This window comes from Haliotis rufescens, unplaced genomic scaffold, assembly GCF_023055435.1.
Source record: "Haliotis rufescens isolate VD_foot unplaced genomic scaffold, xgHalRufe1.0.p SCAF_35, whole genome shotgun sequence".
Classification (NCBI taxonomy): domain Eukaryota; kingdom Metazoa; phylum Mollusca; class Gastropoda; order Lepetellida; family Haliotidae; genus Haliotis; species Haliotis rufescens.
Window position 1 is genome coordinate 1,044,330 of NW_025964057.1, and position 24,396 is coordinate 1,068,725.

Below are 24,396 nucleotides of genomic sequence, written 5' to 3' on the forward strand. Positions count from 1 at the left end.
TAAATACCGAGTTTAATATTATGGAAACAATAAAAGAGAACGTGATTCCGATGATTGTTTGTTGGTCTTTTAAAGCCACACAATACATTGTTCGGGCTTAGTGTGTTGCAGCAAGGGCTGACGATCTATTTTCAACATTGCAGAGTATTTGAGGTATTCGATGGTGAGTCAGCTTTATGTGTAGGATAAAGCAGGTCCGAGCGGATTTATGATATTTAAAACCCGCATCCGCGGGATAAAACAGAGGGGCGTGATTTACAATTTGCACGGCGCACAATTTGGATATTTTGTGTGTTTGCTGGGAGTATGATACTCAGATACGAGGCTTGTGAGGCAGCAGGTGTATGCCCGCCCATACGCTGTATGGTTTGTAACAGGCTTTTGGAGGCAACATTACATTACTGTACTGCCATGGCCGGCTGGTTCTCCAGACGTCTCCATGTCGAGGGATGAGATGCACGACGCCTACGAGAGGACCAGAACCAGAACGTTTGCTCAGTTCGGCCAATATTTGGTGGACATTTGAGCAAATATAAAGTAGGTTATTATCATTACATTTATACCACTTCACATGACGCACGGTTACTTTTTTCCGCTAGTTTATTTCTGTGATTGTCGAATATGGATCTAAATATGCAGTTAGTATGTCCTTTACAGATATAAGTATTTACACATACAGCGCAGCAATATTATTGGTCTATAGTTCTCAGGATATGTGTAGTCTTCATACAATCAAATGAAATCAAGTCTCGCCATAGCGCGTTTACTGACTTTGTTTAAACCCAAAACGTCATGTTAATTTTGAACGTCTGCAAGGTACAAGTGCAGAGATTCTGCGCATTATTTAACGTTTATTAGCACCCATTCAAAGTCAGACTATATAAACTGTTACGTGTTGATTCCCAAATTGACACAAAATGTTAATCATTATATTTGTACTTAAGAACTTAGTGTGAAACCAACATACAACAACAACAATTACAATGGCAGTAAACAACAGAGAGGTAGTACAATATCCAATGGCAATAAATAAATAATGGCAGTGGACAGTATCTAATACAAAAATACATTAGTGACATCAAAAGTCATTGATACTAACATTTATTCAGCTATGTCAAGCTTGCGAGATGGGCTTCCCAGGGAATCAGGGATGATGAGCGATCCTCACATGAAATCCGTTATTGATGTGATGAAAATGCGTGAGAGACGAAATGTGTGAGAGATACGTAAACACGCTCTTGTCCCACTATATATAACCCCGACACTGTAATACCCTCAAAACATTGAATATTCTTCATGTTTCTATAACACACTCTCACGGTACGCGGTATCCCCGACCGGATGTTTACACACCACACTTACATCTAAATACAATAACTTCCTGACGACTGCTACAGCTAGAGTACTACATTCCTGACGACTAATCACTGCCCAAATAAAATGCAACGAGCGTCTACCGAATCTCAAAAGAAGCGAATGTAACACAGTTCAATTCAATTTTTTTTTTATTATTCAACGTACTGAGGAGGCCACAGGCCTATAGTACAATCATGATTACAGGAGCAATTAGTACAATCATATAAGTTCCAAACTTGATTTTCTTTGTATAAAAGCATGATATATGTACATAGAAAGATTTCTTATGGTTTCGATGTTGCTAGTGGTCAGTAATAGTTTAAACTTAAATGTACAATGGTTTATATGAAAATATTTTGGTAAATATACTTTTCTTAGTTCATCATAATGCGGACATACTAGTAAAAAGTGATACTAGTCCTCAATTAATCCTAGGTCACATAGTGGACAGAGTCTATTTTCTCTCGGAATATTTTGATATCTACCTTTTTCAATTAAAAGATCGTGTGATGAACATCGGGACCTTGCAAGTGCTACCCTAAATTTTCTAAGGCTAACACTGAAAAGGTATTGCTCTGCAATGATATATGACTTGAAACTGCCATATAACAGGGACTTTGGTGAACGCGTTAGAGTTGCATTCCATGACTGAAAATATAAATCTTTTAATCTTTGTGTTATAGCATTTATGAACAACTTCGGATAAGCAATATGTTCTAATTTAAAACTGTAACCAAAACCATAATTATTCAGCAGGTTCCTTAAGTCGGTTAGCCAATTTGTTTTGCCATTGCTATCATACAAACACATCATATTGTAACATTTCTTAGGGAATCTTGAGGAGGGCATATTAAGTAGTCTTATCCAATATTTTATTATTTTCAGACGTGCTTCTATACACAAAGGGACTCGTCCACATTCACCATAAACCATCACGTTTGGGGTATTCATTTTAACTCCTAAATATTTCTTACAAGCATATAAATGAACTTTTTCCAGAGCATCTATTTGTGTAAATCCCCAAATTTCTGCCCCATATAAAAGAATGGGTTTAATTTTCGTGTCAAATATTTTGAAGTATATTTTATTGTTTACAGCCCCAACATTTTTTAAACTACTGAACATGCCCAACAATATGTTCTTTCCCTGTACAGCAGCATTATTTCCGTGTGTATTCCATGCCAACGTATTGGAAAAATACACACCTAAATATTTATAACCCTTAACTACTTCTAAACACTGACCTTTAAATAACCACTTTTCAAACCTTGATAATTTGCCACCTTTTTTTGAAAACAACGATTTTTGTCTTATTGTATTAATTTTCAAATTAAACTTATCACAATGAACTTCTAATTTTGCTATTTGTTTCTGCAATCCTTTCACCGTACTAGAAAACATGATAATGTCATCAGCAAATAACAGAAGGAAAAGCTTGACAACGTCTGGATGAAGTTGTATACCATCTGTACAGTTCTGGTGAACAGCTGTAGCTAGTTCATTAATAAAGAAGACAAACAAAAAAGGGCTAAGTATACATCCCTGGCGTACACCAATGCTGCAGTCAAAAGCGGTGGACATTACACCGTTATTTCTTATACATGCTTTTACATTTTTATATATGCTACACAATAGTTTTACCATTTTACTGCTCAGGCCATGCTTGGTAAATAACATCCATAATTTACTTCTATCCACAGAATCAAAAGCTTTAGAGAAATCAACAAATAAAACGTAAAATTTGCCCCCTTTGCTTGATATATAGCGCGGAATGAGACTATACAAAATAAAAATATTGTCCTTGGTTGAGTATCCTTCCCTAAATCCTGCTTGTGCCTCAGTGATTTTATCTGTAGCGTTGGACCAAAAAACTAGTCTTTTATTGATGATATACAAGAAAACTTTACTAAATATACTAAGAAGTGTAATACCTCGATAATTGTCAGTCATATTTGGGTCACCATTCTTGAATAGGGGTATGATAATACCAACATCCCAACATTTAGGAAAGTAAGATTTTTCAAGCATTAAATTAAACATTACCAGTAGGTATGGCGTTAATAAATCTTCAGCGTGTTTGAAAAACTCCGGGATAAGGTTATCTATTCCTGCAGATTTATTATTTTTAAGATGCCGAATGCTTACTTTTATCTCATCTTCTGAAATTGGTAAATCTAAGATATCCCTTGTAATATCATTCTCAACAGTATTTTCCAAAACTGACTCGAAATAATTATGAAAATCATTAACATCTGAGCAATTCTCTTCTGATCTATCGTCAAATAATCCCTTAAAATGATTAAACCAGTCTTCCAATTTTATCGTATTAAACGTATAGTTAGTACATTTTAAACTTTTTAACACTTCCCAAAACGTTTTGGGGTTATCGATGGAATTTTCTAATAGTTTTAATTTCTCTCCGTTATATGCTTCTTTTCGTTTACGACAAACTGCCTTATATTTTTCCGTGCGAAGTTATACTCTTGCAAAGACTGGGTGTCCTTAAGTGTCCTGAATTTATTTAATGCCCTACATCTTTCCTTTTTGTAGAGTTCACATTCAAAATCTTACCAAGGTTTGCTAGTTTTTGGAGTACCACAAACACGTTTCCGCATTCCTTCTGCTGCCGTACACAAAGCCCGGGATAAACAATTAATACTTTCATCTATGTTTGTAAAGGCTACATCTATGGATTCCTCCAACAAATTTTGAACCCTATCTGATTGTAAATTATCGCAAAAGGAGTTTTTCTTAGTGCTGTCCCACTTAAACTTATAGCTCAAATCTTTGGAATTACTATCAGCGTGGCGTTCACTGTGATAAAGCGCTCGTAAAGATAAATTAAGTGGAAGGTGTGATGATTCTGCTCGCGAAAGAACAGCAAACTTTTTGCAATTTGGAAAAAGCTCTTGGGAGCATAAAACGTAATCTATTAAGCTGGCCCCATTATGTCCAATGAAAGTATAGTCACCAACTCCCTGATCATCATCACATCTTCCGTTCATTATGTGAACATTTAATACAGCACATAGATTTAACAAACATCTGCCAAAATTATTGACGCACTTATCCACTGAATATCTTTTCAGTGATAATTTATCTAACAAAAAATCCCCAAAACAACCGTCATTACCTTCAACATACTCAATAATATCATCCTCTATAAAATCAGCCTCTGTTCCCGTCCTGGCGTTAAAATCGCCACCAATAAACATATATACATCATTATATTTCATTAGAACCTCAAGAAGCTTCTCTTGTAGGTATATTACACCATTCTTATACTGTCTTAACAGATTAGAATACCAGTTTGATCCCTCTGGATGTATATAAACACAAGAGTATAAAATATCTTTTTTAAGTCCAAAGAGCTGTTTGTCCAATAAGAGTAAAATTCCACTGTCAAACACCTCTATATCCTTGATATAAGCAGAAAGATTCTTTTTAACAAGAACTATAACACCTCCAGAACATCTGCCCGTTTCCGATATCTTTTCAGCTTCTTTCATATATATCATAAATTCCGAAAAAAATGAATACAAATCAAAATCTTTCATCCATGTTTCAGTTAAACCAATGATATCACATGATTTAAAAAAATCAATAAAGTCAGAGTCATCAATTTTGGAATAGAGTCCTGACACATTCCAGAATAAAAACTCAACCTGTGCGTGAGTTTTAGTGAGAGGCGTTGAACGAAGTTTCGTACAATCACGAAGGCCCTGGCCGCACCCCTATCTGTATCTACTGTTCCTGTCTACGGGCCTGTTTCTGTCTCTTAATTTACGGTTTCTTCGTTTCATTTCCCGACTGTCTCTTGTCATCATATACACGATCCCTGCGCCAATCAGAATCCTTGTCTCTGCCTAAGTCTCTATGCACTGCGCTCTCTGTTGTATTGCTCCTCTCTGACCCTGGTCTACTCTGCATATGGTTTTCATCTCGTTCTGTGTATCTCTCTGATTCCTGACTCATTTCTGTCTCGGGGACAGATATATCACCACTGTCTTTTTCCTCTATCTGACACAGTTAAATCATTCTTAAACAATACATTACACTGCCCAATAACAAAATACATAACTAATGCATTCATTTTTCAGTAATATCAAAACATACCGTCGATGATTTTGTTATTTGGGGAAAATAAGTTGCTTACTTTGGATACTCGTGGTAACGAGTCTCAACGTGTGTTGGGCGGTCGGGTAGCCTAGTGGTTAAAGCGTTCGCTCGTCACGCCGAAGACCCGGGTTCCATTCCCGACATGGGTACAATGTGTGAAGCCCATTTCTGGTGTCCCCCGCCGTGATATTGCTGGAATATTGCTAAAAGCGGCGTAAAACCAAACTTACTCACTCACTCAACATGTGTGTTACCACGGGGGTCAATTTATAATCTATTGCTATCGTATCCAGGGTTATCAGAACCACCCTCAGCACTGCCTGCTGTGTTCCTCTTCCCAGTGTACGCAGCATTGGTGCCCATAGAGTGCATGTGGTTATCAGGAACCTCAGAAGTGACGAAGTATCTTCCTGTCCGGTTTTCCTGGTTGGCAGGTCCCCAGCTGCTCCTTGGTGCGATTGCTTTCCTCTGAAAAGACAACAACCCCAAAGCGTAAGCACTGCTGTTTTATATGAATCAACATTTCGGCAAGAAAACGTTACTCCTGAACTCATGAAAACAGCCTGGATAAGAGACTGGTCAGCAATGTTCACTCAGAAACTTGTTTTCATACAAATGTTTTTTTTATGTCATAAAGGATTTCATAGACTGTTTATCGCCGTACGGAGCAATATCCCAACTATATCACGGCGTTCGTAGATGTGAATAGATGTCATGATCGATAGACTGCAACGTGCCGATGTTGAAACGTTAAGGGTTCTCTGAACAGGACCGATTTTTATCGAACTTACTGGTCCGAGCTTGTACATTTGAACCACCATAACGAGGAGTATCATAGCAACAGGGGCGAAAACCATGCACCAGCCCATGCCCTCAGCCCACGGGGGGAACTCGTAGTCTCCGTAGTTGGCTGGGGTGTACTGAGTGGCCGACACGATCACGATGAACTGAAACAAATGCACACATCTAGAAATACGTCATGCAACGCTTTCTAAATATTTCCATGACATATTCGTATCTTGCATTAATTGTCTGCCTAACGACATTTTTTTTCTGTTTACAAAATGACACATTCATATTGAAAAACAGACATCTACCATCTACCACCATGTGTAACTGTTTCACGGCAATAGTTCACTACTCATTCAATAACCTAGCTACAATCCATTCCTGATATATTTCAAAAGATATTGTTCAGGATATCTGAAAATGATTATAATCAAAGCGACAAGACCCTTTTAAAAATCAAAAGAACTTCCTTGGTATAAAATTCAAAGGGAAAATGAATCGCTGCTCCTGCACTGGTGATCATGCTTCTTCAGTTGAGCTACAGCTGACATATATCCCCCTGATCATACTCGGCAATACATCAGCTCTATACCACCATGACCTCTTTGACACCCCTACATAAAGAACCAGATGAGCTGCTGTTCTGACACACCACAGAGATGAAAACACCTGCCAGTAGGGTGACAGGAGTCAGGAAGACCCAGTTGAAGATCCAGTAAGGGTTGGGTCGGTGGCCAAGCATCATCTCGATGTCCTCCATGAACTGTTTCACGCCTGTACAACAATAACAACACAAGAAAACCTTTTAAGCAAGTTCCAAGACTTGAATTAGATACTTCACGAAAACCAATGTCATGATTATATCGATTTAGGAGGCGATATATTTGCGCTTGACCTCATGTTGAAAAAGCGGGATTTTACAAACGCTTCAATCCACTTGAACGAATTTAAGCAGGTCACTTTTGAGTGTTTACCTGCTTGCCAATTTTCGAATTGGACATTACAGTCCTCTTACCGATGATAAATTAATAGTACCTTGGTGGTTATAACTGCGATATAAAATCACAATTTGACTTACTTTTATAGCTTAGAAAAGTATGTTAAACAAAATGTCATAACAAGTAAAGCACCTTCATATTTCAAGTTATTAACCCTCAACGGTCGACCGCCTCCGTGGTCTAGTGGTAGAGCGTCCGCCCGGAAAGCGGATGGTCCGGGATTCGATCCCCTTTGCCGCGTCATACCAAAAGACGTTAAAAGATGATACTTGTTGTTACCCTATCTGGCGCTCGGCATGAAGGGGCTAAAATAAGGACTGGTCGGCTCGGAGTCAGTATACTGTGTCTGAGTGGGGTATTCATGATAAACTGCGGCATGGTATCTCATTGTGCTAGCAGTATAAATCGGCATCAGTCCGGACTAGTACAAACACACACACACACACACACACACACACACACACACACACACACACACACACACGCTACAGGTGCAATAATCTTGAACGCGACGCTCAACCCAATTTCACCTCACCTCACCTCACCTCACCTCACCTCACCGGTCTTACATTGATTCATTCCATTATCCGTGCATATGATGTAGGTTAGCTGGAGACTGCAGATCAACTTAGACCGTACGTACCATAGACATACATTATGCAAATGATCTCCGACAGAGCCACTAGCATCACGTTGTAGCTGCCGCAGTACCAGTCCATCAGTGTCAGCATGTAAATACCACCCTGGAGTGAAACATAGACGATAATGAAATCTACAAACGTTGATCGAGGTATCGGCATGTACAACGTTTATCAGACATTTACAGACATTGAACCTAATATTCATCCTCGTCCTGGATGAGAATGACTGATGTTGGCAATGACACACATTTCATATATTAAGAGAAATAAGGTGGTATAGGTGACGTAGACAGAGAAATAAGGTGGCATAGGTGACGTAGAGAGAGAAATAAGGTGGTATAGGTGACGTAGAGAGAGAAATAAGGTGGCATAGGTGACGTAGAGATCCCAACTACTAGCTGATAAGGATAACAAATATCAATGATTGGGACTCCAACCTTTGTGACCATGGGCAACCCGAGGAGGAAGCAAATGAGACAACAGAAGGCGGTGAAGGCAGTCTTGTGGTGCCTCAGGAAGCGTGGGAAGATGTCACTGATGCCGCTCACCACCGTCTGCACTTGTGTAAACTACAGAAAGACAAAGTATAGAAGTTTCTCTTTCTGTGCTTGGCTCCATGATTACTTTGTCAATTATTTTTCAATAATCACACCTTGCAAGCAACCAACACGTTTTTGTTGTTGCTTTGCAAGCAATATGTTTTTTTTCTATTTTCATAATTATTCTAAATTTGATTTGATAAATATTTCTATACTGTCATTAGTTCCAGATTGATCGTTTAATCAATTACCATCTTTTCACGAATGACTACTATATATGTACGAACAGATTAGAAAAGGTTTGATACCTTCATTACAAAACCATTCTACAGCATTACAATATTACACTTGAAAAAATACCTTTTTAAGGCTTTTCACGTGTTAATGGTGTCACGGAATATTTGATATGGGAATTAACTAATTCGGGGCAGATTGTCGGTAAAAAACACTTAGCTTATGGGTTATTCTTTAAATGTTGCTTTTGGTTTGTTATTCTGTGAGAAATAGTTAATTTACGAAATGATCGTCCTTAGGCACATGGTGAGTGATGTCTTGTTTCACCTGACCGTCCATTCCAAGTGTAAACAACATGAAGAAAAACAGGAAGGCCCACAATGAGGACATCGGAAGCTTTGCAATGCCTTCTGGGAAAGCGATGAAAGCGAGACCAGGTCCTGAAACAATGCCACGCATTTTATTTCCATGGCGCTGAAGGTGCCTAGCGCCTCGTGCTTGTCCTATTAGCCCATTAAAATGAGGATCGTGAGGTTACAGTGTATCATCTTGGTGAGTGGTCTTTGCACATGGACAGCGTGGACCGTTAATACTCCAGCTATGAACTTCCAGTTGAAGGTATAATTCATAGATCATTGACAACATGTGTAGTCAAACAATGGATGTACACTTAAGTTTTTTAAGGTTGTCCTTCGCTGTAATGTGTTGATGGGGTACTGCAGTTGAGAAACTCCAGGTAATGGAAATTATGACACGTGGGGAATTCATACAAGAGAATCTGTTAAATTCACTCCGTCATTTCTCCCCAATCCAGACAAGCAGGCTAGTCTTTGTGCTATTTGTCACTCATGTATATTCATTTTTATTTTACCTTACCTGTTAAATACGATGTCGACTTTGTCATATTACTAATCAATCATAAATCTATGCATAGATTAAGGATTAGTTAATTTAATTAAGTATTTGCTATGTGACGGACTAGTTTGTATCCAACGGGGTGCCATAACTCTTATTCCTTCTGACTTACCCTGGTCGACCACGTTCTCCACGTCCTGGTTGGTGGTGTGAGCCATGAATCCGAGGATGGAGAAAACGGTGAATCCAGACAGAATACTGCTCACACAGTTGACGAAAGCAACTATAATAGTATCTCTGTAATAAGACCCAAAACTAATCTGAATACCAGACAATAGCTCAATTTTCACTGCTGAAGCAATGCTGTTCTAACAGCCTTAGTCAACATCAGTCCCAAAGTAAACAAATTATCATCACCGATTCTCCGTTATTCTTTCAGGCTCTGAAAGAAATGTATCTTTCAGTCATCCATATATTCTTGATATTTTAGAGTGAATAGTCTGTCTACTGACCAATACGGCGTTTTTTGTTGGCTACAGAGCCATTTCGGCATCGTGGGTAACACACCAGAAGCAGCTGCAGTCTGTCCTTCACCTTCTGATACCATATAGTGTGAGTATAAACCGTTCATCAAAGATGAGGGCGGTCGGGTAGCCTAGTGGTTAAAAAAGCGTTCGCTCGTCACGCCAAAGACCCGGGTTCGATTCCCGGCAGGGGTAAAATGTGTGAAGCCCATTTCTGGTGTCCCCCGCCGTGATATTGCTGGAATATTGCTAAAAGCGACGTAAAACCATACTCACTCACTCGTCAAAGATTAAGTCCATGAGTATTTTTAAATGTATATGACCCCCCCAGTGCGTGTCCCTTGTGACTGGGTGGACTTTTCCCTCACACGGGTTACTTTTTATCAAGTTTTAAATTAAAATGATCTTTTGATATAAGTAAATTCTCATTCAACTATGGGTTTTAAAAGGGAAAGATGTTTTACCAAAACAGTTTGAATAAATGTGTTTAGATGAGTTTGATATAATTGAGAACTTATATTATAAAGACGGTGTCATTTTAGGGGTTTGCAATATCGTCCCGTGATGGTGGCACGTAAATCTAAAAAGTATCTCAGTGCACCGGAAAAGAAACTTAATTTTCTGAAGAGGGTTTTGATTTATGGCTAGTGTTGTCTACAATTGCCAGTAGCTTGTGTGAGAGATGGCTTCAACCCTGATTGGCACTTTTGAAGTTAACAGAGGTATTATAAGTCCCCATGGTCCCCAGTAAGAAGGTGTAGTTTTGGTTGCTGATATTTTTAAATTTTGAAAGGTGCTGTTGATGTATGTGTTGATTTGATTGCTTTAGTAGTTGAAATGTTTAAGATTGAATCTACAGTTTGTAGGGGGCACGGATGGCCCAGTCGTCTAAGGCGCCGCGATTCGCTGTGCAGACTTGCGTCCATTGGGCATGCCAGAAACCTATGATTGTGGGTTCGAATCCCGGTTCGCCCCGATTGTTTCTAGGTTTGTCAGCACCATACCCGTGCTCGTGGGTTGCACCGAAGTGGTAAACATCTGAGACCTGCATCACTTCGGGCTTTCCTCCCACATTAAGCTGACACGCCGTGATATAACTGGAATACTGTTAAAAGCGGCGTTAAACCCAACTCTCTCACTCACTACAATTTGTAATTGTATTGCTGTCGCTTGTGGCAGATCGATTTCTATATAACTTTTCTCATCTCTATATGGCTGACCTTCTGTCGAGATGACGTTAAATAATAACTCTGTAATAAGACAAATAAACCATAAGAGACTCCACAAACGACGTTCATAAATATCTATGGTCATTCAACATGTCTTTATGCAAGAATCGGTTATCGTTCCACAAAGAGGCTTGCTGAAGAGACGTTTTCTCTTCGTTGTAGTTGGACTAACAAGAGTCTTACTGTTGGTATACTTAGGCTAATTAATTAAATAATATCGACAAAACCTATTCTATAATCATACGAAATCTCTTCTAAGTCCATTGTACGATTCCGGCTATGTCATAAGAACATATGTATTAATCACTATCAAATATTGTTGATATCAGTTGTTCGCAAAAAGGTGTGCGTATGCTGCCCCACCGGGGGCACCCATGTGCATAACAAACTCATGCAAAGGCAAATCAATTGGTAAATGGAAAAACACAAGTCTCCATAAGTCAAACATAAAACATTTTGAAAGCACCATTAAAAACAGTAATTATGACAAGACGCCATTGATTATGACAAGACGCCGTCCCTACCGACTTTCTACTTTCATTTTACGATTTCTACATATTTAAATGATTTGACTCCAGAACATGATATTAAACAGAACACTGTGTAAACATGACCATAGGCACATGCTCGAAAAACTTAACGCCCCCTGTCCTTCTCGCTCCTCTTCCCTCTCCATCCTAATAAATATTGAAAAAAGTGATTTTGATAAATACACCTTCACACACCATTCAACAGATCATTTTTGTTGGAAACAAGGTACTATGTTTCTATAATCAACTCACCGCTCACAGTTGCTGTTAAACTTGTTGTAACTTGACATAGTCAACACACCGCCAAAGCCAGCACTCAAAGAGTAAAATACCTGAGTAGCTGCATCTCCCCACACCTGAATTTCAATGAGCAAATGGTGACAAGATGGCAATTGATTATTTCTAATCGGTCTTCCTTCTGTTTTGTATTTGTTATATGATATTTAACTATTTGATTTGATAATGTAACTTGCCAGCAGGAAAATAAGAATTATTCTGCTTATTCTCTGCAAAAGTAATGAATCAAAACTTTATAAATTAGCAAACCTTGGCCTCTGTCAACCTAGGAAGCTGTGGTGTCATGTAAAATGAGATTCCCTTCTCGTGTCCTGGCAGCGTCACGCCCCGGATCAGCAGCACCAGCATGATGACGTAGGGGAAGGTGGCGGTGAAATACACGACCTGGCAGGGAAGTATGAGCAGCTACACACATGTTCACATATATACACGCTTTTTGACAAAAACGTGTGTGTGTTCGTTGAAAAAATAAAATTGTACATATATAATGAAAATATTGAGTGAGTGAGTGAGTGAGTGAGTGAGTGAGTGAGTGAGTGAGTGAGTGAAATAAAGTCACATCGGCTATATTTCAGCAATATCGTGAAAGTTGGACATTGATGATAATTATATATTTACACTATACCCTATCAATAAAGGACAGTAACATTACTAGATTATCACAGTTGTATATGTAATAATTATATGTAACCACACAAAGATATCACTATACATAATACGACGTTATGAAAATTGGCAATAGATGACTAACATCAAACAGCTTGATAAAAGCGTTTATATATAAACTTTAACTAAATAAGAAGACTTCCCAGTATTGAATAATCAAACTGCCTGCAAAGTAGACAGTTAACCTCGGATTGCCAGGAGTAGGAACTTGACCATACAGAAGAAATCGAGCTACATAAGTTCTGGATGAGATGGAATGATCTACTTTGTCCCAATACGTATTCATTGTCATTAACCGTCAAATTGGATAACAAAATTATGGAATACTGTAAGGGACATTCTCGCGATCTCGACCTTTGGAAACGAGGTAAATATGCCCCAAACACGAGAATGCGAGATCGCGAGAACGCGAGATTTGGCCAAAATCTCGCGTTCTCGCGATCTCGCATTCTCGTGTTTTTGGTACATAGCACTTTTTGTCAAATGTCGACAACGCGAGAATGCGACATTTGGACATAATGCTAAATCTCGCAATCTCGCAATCATGACTTGTCAAATTAGGCCACAAAAACACGAAATCGCGAGAACGCGAGAATGCGACATTTCATTTTCTCGCGATCTCGCGTTTTTGACGCTGTCCGTGCGCATGCATATTACATAGGTCAAGGCTCATGCGCACGTTAGTAGTCCTTTGGTCATGCTTCTTTCATGCTCTTCATTTTCCAAGTAGCATTTAGCAAAAGTATGACTTGAGCTTGAAAATGCTATTTAATTTACAAACACAAAGTCCTATGTGGAAAAGAGTAGAGTCCTCTCCCGTTGTGACACTTCCCTGTGTACTTTATACTAAAACCCTCAACATGCTCAATATAATTAAACAAAAGAAATTGTGTACATGAATGTCCAATGATAGTGAAAACATTAATGTGTCCGAAAGCTGGAAACAAAACTATCACCGTCAGTGAGTGAGAGTAATATTGCTTCAAGCCGCATCAGCAGTATTGGAGCTTTTCGTGGCTACACTGTCAGTTACAGAAATAATCACAAGCCAGTGAGTTTCTCAATGAGGCAATTTTATACACGGCTAGAATATTCATTAAAATACAATTCTCACAGACCAATTTGTAGCATTCGGCTAAAATGATATTTTTTTAATACGATACCACATTCGCTACTTTAATTAATAGATTTTCATCCGCTCCCGCCTGACAACAAAACATCCTGCCTTACATTATTCTAATGCCCTCAAATTCCTAGAAATAGAAGTATCGTTTATATGAGTGTTCCTACTTTCCTACGTTCCTACCCGATAAAATACTCCGTACACGTAGCCCTACTGAACGCACATGATGCATGTGAATCGCACCCGCCGACAGCAATTGTACACATATGCCTAAAGTAGGTCGATAAGAACAAAATAAAACGTTAAAAATAAAATGCCTCCTGTCTCCCAAGATTTTAAAAAATCAGTCAAACTGTAACTATTAATTTATTGCGGCCGTAACATCCAAATGACAGGCATGCTTATACTGGAAAAGTACTCCCAATATCCTTCCTGAGGGACCGGCATGGCTCTGAATAAGTGAGTGAGTTTGGCTTAACACTGCTTTGAACAGTATTTATATTTCAGTTATATCCCGGCTTGTCAATTTAAAGGGGCACTCATCTTCACTATTTGCCATGAATCGATTTGCTTGCTGACGCAACTGAGGGTGACAAGAGACTGGGCTACCGTCTACAAGAACACTGATTGGTTACCTGTAATCTATGAATCTCAGACAAAGGGCGCATGTTAATTAATTTCTTCAGCCTGAACTAACGGACAAAAAGAACGATGGAAGCCCCTCGGGTGTCGTTATTTGCAAATACCCAAGATGGTTATCGTTTAATAGTTAAAAAAATGGTATCCCAGCAGTGAAAGCATTTTCGGATTTTGGATTGCGCGGATAATACGATTGCTATCTCTTGTTGTCATCCACGTTATCTGGCATAACCCTACACCGTTGTCTTTGTTGCCATTCACTTGAAGCTCAGTAAATGAACCTGTTACAGGTATAGTTAGTGGTTTTCACTATCATTGGACATTCATGTACACAATTTCTTTTGTTTAATTATATTGAGCATGTTGAGGGTTTTAGTATAAAGTACACAGGGAAGTGTCACAACGGGAGAGGACTCTGCTCTATTCCACATAGGACTTTGTGTTTGTAAATGACATAGCATTTTCAAGCTCAAGTCATAATTTTGCTAAATGCTACTTGGAGGATGAAGAGCATGAAAGAAGCATGACCAAAGGACTACTAACGTGCGCATGAGCCTTGACCTATGATATTATGCATGCGCACGGACAGCGTCTAAAACGCGAGATTGCGAGAAAATGAAATGTCGAGATTGCGAAATTTTGATATTTTGCATCATGTCCAAATGTCGCATTCTCGCGTTGTCGACATTTGACAAAAAGTGCTATGTACCAAAAACATGAGAACGCGAGATTTTAGCCAAATCTCACGTTCTCGGATTCTCGTGTTTGGGGCATATTTACCTCGTTTCCAAAGGTCGAGATCGCGAGAATGCGAGATCGCGAGAATGTCCCTTACAATATTCCATACAAAATGCATTTCTGCAGAAATATCTGGTCCAATTTATCAACTTCACTTCATAGGGTTAGAGTAGCCTCCTTTTAATAGAGGGTAGTTACTCCAGCGGCCGGACCGATAGATTGCCATGAAAGTCAAATAGAAAAAATATGCGAGTAGGCAATTGTTATTTTGCCTATATGTAGTTACGCTACTGTCTAAGAAACAGGGTTAAGTTGGAACTGTGTAAGCCGTTGTCACTGTCTGACAGACAAATCACTGACCTTCTGGCGTAATTTATATTACTGCGCACATTCCAGGAAAATTTGCAATGTTTACATAATGTCTATGAGAGATGACAACATGTTTTTTACCAACAGAGTTTATGGTTGGTTGGTTGTTGTTTAACGCCCCATTCAGAAATATTCTAGCGGTCTGGATAGCGGTCTGGAAATAATCGAGTCTGGACCAGACAATCCATTGATTAACACCGTGAGCATCGATCAACGCAATTGGGATCGATGACATGCATCAACCAAGTCAGCGAGCCTGACCACCCGATCCCGTTAGTCGCCTCTTACAACAAGCATAGTCGCCCTGTACGGCAAACATGGGTTGCCGAAGACCTATCCTAGTCCGGATCTTGAATAACCATGCAAAATATAATGTTTCAAAAACAAACGCATCCTGCAGTTAAAGAGTACGTCATATCAATTCATATTAATGACGCAGCCTTGCAGCAGCTTGCATTGCTTTTGAAAAAATTACTTGTGTTTACACCTAAATGAACACTGCTCCATTTGTATAACGTTATTTTTGTTAAATTATTATATTATTTGTACCGGAACACTCTCTACAATTGTACTAAAGGCCTATCAAATTACTGGAATTACTACCAGAACTACTTTCAGTTTAAAACCAGGATTATAATTATTTTTTCTGTCTACCTATTGTCACTGTTAATGGAGACAAGATTGGAAGTAAATTGAAATTTACATACAACGATAATTTCATGTTTTAGTCTGAATACATGTGATTAAATATTACAAACACCTGTCCAACCTGGACAGAGGAAACAGAGGAAAAACAAAGAGTGTGTACATCGTCATGCACTGAAAGAACACTTTTTATAACTTCAAAAATAAGTCTAGGTCATAACATGGTAGTGCATGTATACTCACTACCAAAATAAACGCGGATACCATGTTGGTTAAGATATAAAGACTTGCTCATATTCAAGAGATATTAGATTGGTTCGATGCAAAAAGGAACATACTGGTAGCAATATAATTCTGCAATATTTCTCGACAGAAAAGCATTCCCATAGCCGATTTGTGGGCAAATGGTCATACGTACATGTTACGACATAAAATAGATCAATTCATCCATAGCTTTCCGAAGAGTTTGCTCATGCAGCTCGATTCCTTCTGTATGGCCAAGTTCTGGCCAAACTTGTCTCGCCCTGCCTTCTGATTTTAATAGCAGAAACTTACATCAGGAAGTCACAAATGTGAACGTGAACTACTTTATCACAGATCTATACATCAGAAACACCAAGAACTACTATATGATGAGCAATAGTGGCCGAGTCAATATGCCCCTCCAGAGATTGGGAAACCAATAATTTGTGTTTGGGTACCTTGCCGGATGATTTGATTCCTTTCTTCAGAGAGAAGAAGATGAGGAGCCAGGTCAGGAATAGGCACATAGTGTTCTTTAGACTGAACCCTCCCAAATCCTCAAATCCATCCGATTCATGGAGACGAAGTACATAGCGCCAAAATTACAAATATCATCATTATATTAATTATTATTAAATGCGTTCAATAGTATCATGCCTGTTCTCGATAATCAAAACAATTTGTTTTGAGATGACTATTTATACTGTGGGGAGCATGTATGAAAATACAACTGTTTTCCAATTTAAATTAAGTTGAAGCATAAGTGCCTCTGATGCCTTCACAATAGGTAATGGACAAATTAGCCTCAACCGCTTCCGTCAATAGACGAATCGGATACTCACTCCCAGTACTCTTCACTGGCTGTGGTGTACTTGATCAGGCAGCTCTTGGTGATGTCGTCTTGGATTATGGTGGAGTTGAGGTCATCGGTGCTGTTGAAGGTGGAGTTGTAGACGTCGGAGATGTTGCTTAGGAGGCCGTCTAGACATGGTTGATTGTACAGCACTTCTGTAGACAAATGAATAATGCTGGTAATATTTAATGTAACGGCAGAGCCAATAAAAGTAAAGCCTAAAAGGACAGCAATTGATTTACTGGGACGGAGAGGTAGCCTTGTGGTTAAAGCATTCGCTCGTCACGCCGAATACTCGGGTTTGATTCCCCACATAGGTACAGTGTGTGAAGCCCGTTTCTTGAATCCCCGTCCGTGATATGGCTGGAATATAGCTAAAAGAGGCTAAAAAGTCACTCACTCATTCACTTACCAAACAAAAAAGATAGGGTTGACCTATGGATTTCAATTTCTTTCTTTTTTCTACATCCAAGGAGCGGTTGGGTAACCTATTGGTAAAAGCGTAACCTTGTCGCTCCGAAGACGGGGTTCGATTATTTACATGGGTACAGTGTGTTAGGCCCACTCCTGGTGGCTTCCTCCGTAATATTGCTGGAGTATTGGTAAAAGTGGCATAAAACCACATTCAGTGACTTTAAATCCCAAAGCTAACTCTATCGTCATTGTCACTACAGTTTTTAAGTGCCACTAAAGAAATCTTACTAAACAGAGTCGTTGTTTTATTTGCCTCATCCATCGACGTTAGCAGAGGGAAAGGCTCCGACCGACAGGAAGCTGTGTTCCAGAGATTGCCACACGACCCCCAGGGTACCCTGTCGTCAAGGTTAACGAAGCTGACAAACATGTAGTAGATGGCGTACATAACGACGACGTTGTAGTAGATGACAACGATGGTCATGGTGATCACGATAGCCACCCCGATACCTGGAATAAATCAGAAGAAAAGGGGATTTACATACATAAGTGAAAATGAAAATGTCTTCTTCTATCATCCATATTTTGTAAGTAGAAAAGGCAATGTTTTATACGGATGTGTAACATCGTACATAAGACCTGAACGAATTGATAATGCAGGTTAAAACATATGGCAGATATATATATATATTCAGAGATAATGTAATACACATACAGTCGTTGAATCTTGAATTGGGATGGAGAAGTGATGTAATTTGTGTATGTACAATGTAAGTGGAATGTCTTTTTTTCAATATGTGTAATGCACTGCAATGCCCGAGGAGTAAAGCTATGTGTACATGATCCTGTATGGAGAAATGTCATCAGATTATATATTAATGTCGTACTTAATTCGAATGTTCACATGCAGCCGTCGCATGGCAGGAGTATGAGAGCAGTATTAGGCAACAAACAAAAACTTGCGGGTGCTACTGGTAACGTAGGACACGTTGATTCTGTTCGCGGATACAATGTGTCATCACTGATTTTCAGTGATCCATTCATGCTTCATATAACGTAGTGTAAATGTAATGTTATTAAGAATAACAACATGATATTTAGTCAATATCTTATCATTACAAATTCATTGACAAAACCATACCTGGTAACAGGAAACAGAGCGACACAGCCTGAAAGTAGTGTAACAACTCAATTATAAATGTCAATGTCGGCTGTGGCCACCATTTGCAGTGATACAAGCGAGGCAGAAGGGGTGCATTGAAGACACAAGATGATTGAAATGAGCCTGGGGGCTGTTGTTCCGAATGTAAGCCAAAGAGTGGACCAAATGAACTAGCTTTACCGGTTTGTTCTGTTCCTGTCGTAGGGGTCGTTATATTTCATCCCAAATGTTCTATGGGAAGAGGTCTGGAGAAACGTAGTAGTACAGAAATGTTATGTTGCCTCAACATGAGTTGTTGCTGCAAGAAGAACTTACGTCCCTGCATTGGAACAAAGGGTAGAACTTGATGTCGCTACAGTCGCGTACACCATACATATTGCCATTAACAATGATGAGTTGTTTTCTCCCATGAGTTGTGATGCCACACCATACCATTACGTTTTCACCCCCAACCTGACGACGTTGAGTAACGCAAGCCTCGCTAAAACGTTCTACTGAACGCTTGTAAACCCTTGCACGACCATCACAGCTGTACAGATGAGACGGGGACTCATCTGTGAACAGCATACTGTCCCAGTCTTGTCTTCCGAATCGCAGATGCTGTATACACCAAGCCAGGATGTGGAAGCAAATTCGGCATATCACTGGACGTCTGGGCCGGATGTTGTGCTCCCTGAACCGCTTGTGAACGGTTCTGCCACTAAGTGGTATCAGCCCAGGACTTGTCCGAGGTATTACTGTGGCAATTTGGTATCCATTCCGTAGATGCACCAACCAAATATGGTTGTCTTGTTGACGTGACTTCACACGTAGTCGAACGGCACGTTGTCAGTCATGAGTGTTGCTCTGCTATAGATTACATCTCCAAAGAAAAAAATGTGTGTTGAGATGAACATTACAATGTCTGGCATCTTCGTTTTGCGCCATTCCTGTTTGCAACATAGCAACAGCGTAGACGTTGACTTTCAGCAAGCCGTGGCATTAGGTGAGCCTTATTTACAGTCAAATAAAAATGTTTGTTTGAGCACCTGATCACGTGTATGTGTGCCATGCTCCCAACGAAGACGCAAACACCCAAATGAACATGCACATGCAAATTGTCAATCTCGACCTTGATGTCGAGAAGATGTCTTTATGAATATGTATTGAAAGATGCATGTTTAATTTCAGAATAGATATGTTTTGTTCATCTTTATATGAAACACGGTTATTTTTTTCGTTAGTTTTCATCACTACTTTGCCTTATAATGGCCGATGGAATCTGTTTCGGCAGATAATCGAAACCGATTAGTGTCTGACGTAGACGTTTCTAAAAAGAAGGAGGACTATTGCTCATATGACATTCTTTAGGTGTCCAAACAGACCATTACCCTGGAATGCCGGGCTGACCTTCCACACCGTGATCACGCCTTCTGAGGCGAACTGACCGAGGGCCATCTCCATGAACACTGTTGGTAGGCCGATCACCACCATCATGACGAAATAGGGAATGAGGAATGTGGCTGCAAGAAAGGAGTAAACGGTATATTCTCACTGTGGCAATCTGTATGTATCGACAGGCAGTTAGATAAGTCATTAATGAATATGCACCTTTCACAATTGATATCTTTTAATGTGAATTAAATCATCGCATTTTATCAGATGTACTGAGGTCATTAACAATAATCAGTGAAGGCATATGACCATTCTAACATGGTACAAGGCTACAAAGATTAGACAACATTCCAGAAAACCAACCTCCTCCATTCCTATAGCAGAGGTAGGGAAACCTCCAGACTGTTCCAAGACTGGCAGCGTAGCCAAAACAAGACAGCAGGAACTGGACCTTGTTTCCCCAGGAACCTCTCGCATGATCCTGAATTGGTAAGTAGAGCAGTGAATGTATTATTGCTAAGAAAGCGCCCCCATCCACACCCCCACCCCCACACCCACTCCCACCCCCACAGCCACCCCTACACACACACACCCCACACCCAGAGTACCACAGGTACATTATTGAGAAATAATATAACATCTCATCGCCATCCATTGTTATTGTTATGTTTTAAAACTGTTGTTTTCTTTTAATAATTTTGTATGCTCCTAAGGTTCAAAGTTGCGTTGAGGTTCGTTGATGAGAATCAAAACGAGCAGACATGATTATCTGCCTACGTTAAAAATCAATATGCCACTAACATACAGAACCCCTACTGAAATGTGCTGCTCTCGTCAGTGTCAATAAATCATTCCAGTTGTCCAGCAAATAAAGTCTCTTGGTTCTTTTCAATTGAGGGGGAAATAATTACGTAATCCTAGGAATCAAAGGGATTACTGAAAAAAAATATTAAGTCATTCTAGATAACAATCACCAACAATTACTTTTAATAAGGAACGATTTACTGAACAATCATGATCTACACCAAGTTAAAGGAAGCAATACATGGTTGAGGCTGCATTTTACAAAAGTAATAAAACTGATAATAAAAGATGTTTTACTTCCTATTTTCAATTACTCGCACTTATTATTATGTATTATTGCTAAGAAAGCGCCCCCTGCCCCAACCCCACACCCGCCCCTACACATACACCCCACACCAATTCAATTACTCGCACTTACAAACAAATGACAAAGAAAGGAATACTAGAATACTGACCAACTTTCTAAATATGCCTCGAAATATAATTTCAAAACAAAATAATTACTACTAAATCATCATTGTGATACAGCCCTAACATATCATTCAAATGATCATGCGATTAATTGTTATGATAGGATTGCAGGTTACAATAAGGTCCATACTTCCACAGTGTTGTCAGAAAAGCTGACTTAACAAGGATCGCTTTGTTTAAATGTATCATCTTGTTTGACGTCTTGATTGTTCGAAACATCTCGTCAAAAACGTCTTTTTTGTACAATCAAAATGGCTTGAACGACAAGTCCCCAACACAATCCAGCATAATCTGTGGGTGATTAATTTCAACTTGTCTATGCCCCTATACATCTGTGTAGAGAGTGATGCCTGTGTGCAGACTAAAGCTCCCGTGCACCTGCAAAGGCGATTTCATTAGCTCATTTTGTGTCGTTCAGTTGGGACTTATCCTGTTCTACATTCCTTCCACTAACTCCAAGGAACATATGAATGCACTGTCATTTGCGGATGCAGAATTCAGGCATAATGAACCTTGGTCGAGTACTGAAGAGTTGTTTAACAACGAAGGCTCGACTTAGAAGGTTTAACTTCTATTTCAGGACAAATGTTGAGACAACTTTAAGCAAGAATTGAATTACTGTAAAAACTGAGTACGAGTATATTGTTTTTTCCCCTTGATACCCTCTTAATACGACATGAAAAGGTTCAATAAGATCACTTAGAAACTTAGCATCAAATAGCAACCACTTAAAATATGTTCCCGCATGGGCAAGTTGTGGGTCACTCCCGTTTTGTCAACCTTCGCGGTTGTGACTTTCGGGAAGGTGGTTTCAAAATCATTATATCAAGACTGTCTGTTGTCAATATTCTTATAGTTTATGAAACTGGAAAGGTGCATTAGCAAGATGCACCATCCTCAGTAACATCTAGGTGATGATTACTGTCTATAACGAGTAATAGTATACTTATATCACGATGTCATAAAACCAGTAATATTACAGCTGCATCAATGAGTTTATATTCATTGGTCATGTTTATGGAAATGAAAATCCTTTTAAAGCTCAAACAAAAATCTCTGTCAAAATCGACCGTCATGTGGTGATACCTCTTAATAATGCAATATATTTTCATATACTTCTCATTTAACTGTTATATAAATTAGAACGTGTTACATATTGATCAGATTTTTCAATACCAATTGAAAAAAAACACAAAATATGTTTAATTAAGAGATCACGTACACACATGGTCACCGATTACACTTACCTCTGCTGCAGCGCTCATGGATTTTTTTTCAGTCACAGCTTAGCAAACAGCTTATCAAAAACAGCTCCACAATGCACGGGCGAGGTTGTCTATACACAGTGTGACGTTACAGTGACAGCAGGTGTGGTACGTTTGTGTGCAACTAATGAAAGGCCTTGTTCTGAATCACATGACCATTCTGAATACATATCCCCCAACGCCATTATCATCTCCTTTGGATACCTTTCAGCGTCAAACATCTGCGCTGTACCGTTGGATACCTTTCAGCGTCAAACATCTGCGCTGTACCGTTGGATACCTTTCAGCGTCAAACATCTGCGCTGTACCCTCGTATCTCAAAGTGTAGGGTTAGCTTTTTGCTAATGAGGAATCCTCTCCGAAAAAACGTGTTTTTTCTTATTTCCGTTTTCAACGACCTCAGTATAATTTTAGATACTTAACGCCACTTCCGATATATTTCATGAATGTATGAGGGGCAGTGGCTCCGACATCTTATTAAGAATGCCATGTAAAATACAAAGAAAATGATAGTCAGTGAATTTGAAAGTTTATGGACACTGTGCAGTGATCTGAGAGAGTGTGTTCATGATAAATACAAGGGAAACGGGTGGTTTCGCATTGCAGAGTTGCTTCCCCTTATGCATTCAATTATCCTTTAATCATTGTGGTCAAATCCAAGATTCACCTTGATTCATTTGCTGAGGTCTCTGAAGCCAGATACCGTTCTAAATCAATACCTTCGTCCCCGTCTACAAAGTCAAACCCTCGGCCAATGCAGTTTGGGTGCAGGAAATGGTCGTTGATTGTTGTCTATGACTGTAGCGGAGCGGGGCATCTCAATGATGAGTAAACAATCTTGCTCTTGCTGGCACTCAGCACAAGTTAATGTAATTTTAGATTTGATTATAAACCAGTTAGATCCCTTATATTTTCAAAGTTAATTCATCAACTCATTTCCATTATTTAAAGAAAACAGATGTTTAAAATTGCTATCAATTACAGGTCTACCAGGTTATTTGACGTCGGCGTCAACGTTATGGCCCTTTTTTATTTTATCAACCACTGTTCTACATGATTGTATAACGTCGGCCTCAACAATACTGCTATTTGTTCATGTTGTCAACCTCTGGTCTACCTGTCTGTATAACGTCAGCCTCAACGGTACGGCTACATGCTCATTCTATCAACTACTAGTTACAAGGGATCATTGACATGCCGTGATATTGCTGACTGTGGAATAAAACAGCACTACTTCCACACTTGATGTATTTACTTTCAATACACTTCACGAGAACACCATTGTACCCTTCTGGAACGTGTTCTTTCATTACTGCGTAGTATAGCCGATTTTATTAAACGCTTGTTCTTGCATCTGATGCGACTGTTTATGGCTTTCTGAACACTTAGAAATGTAACAGCTTTGAACTATTACTCCCAGTTGCTTTCAAAACCGAAGTTTCTCATATCTTCTTTCATCTGATGAGAAGATATTGTCCTTGTGCTGCTAATATTAATATCACAAAGAAACACTTTAATA

The 24,396-nt window shown here is 39.2% G+C and overlaps 1 protein-coding gene across 1 annotated transcript; it reads right to left on the minus strand.

The window, feature by feature from the left end:
• Nucleotides 1-5,742: 5,742 nt before the first annotated feature.
• On the minus strand, nucleotides 5,743-22,877 carry LOC124134470 (sodium- and chloride-dependent glycine transporter 2-like). The gene is made up of 15 exons (XM_048381028.1): nucleotides 22,860-22,877; nucleotides 20,701-20,818; nucleotides 20,334-20,465; nucleotides 18,090-18,311; nucleotides 17,377-17,542; nucleotides 16,993-17,131; nucleotides 12,361-12,495; nucleotides 12,067-12,170; nucleotides 9,704-9,828; nucleotides 9,004-9,116; nucleotides 8,341-8,472; nucleotides 7,906-8,005; nucleotides 6,917-7,038; nucleotides 6,267-6,422; nucleotides 5,743-5,943 (listed from the first exon to the last, which is right to left on the minus strand). Exons 1-15 carry the CDS (start codon nucleotides 22,875-22,877, stop codon nucleotides 5,743-5,745), a joined length of 1,983 nt encoding a protein of 660 aa, XP_048236985.1.
• Nucleotides 22,878-24,396: the final 1,519 nt, after the last annotated feature.

Coding starts and splice junctions, on each gene's coding strand:
- LOC124134470 (XM_048381028.1), bottom strand. Junction 12,496..16,992: donor GAATCAAATCATCCGGCAAG/GTACCCAAACAC, acceptor CTTCCCTGCCAG/GTCGTGTATTTCACCGCCAC. Junction 5,944..6,266: donor AAATGTACAAGCTCGGACCA/GTAAGTTCGATA, acceptor TTGTCTTTTCAG/AGGAAAGCAATCGCACCAAG.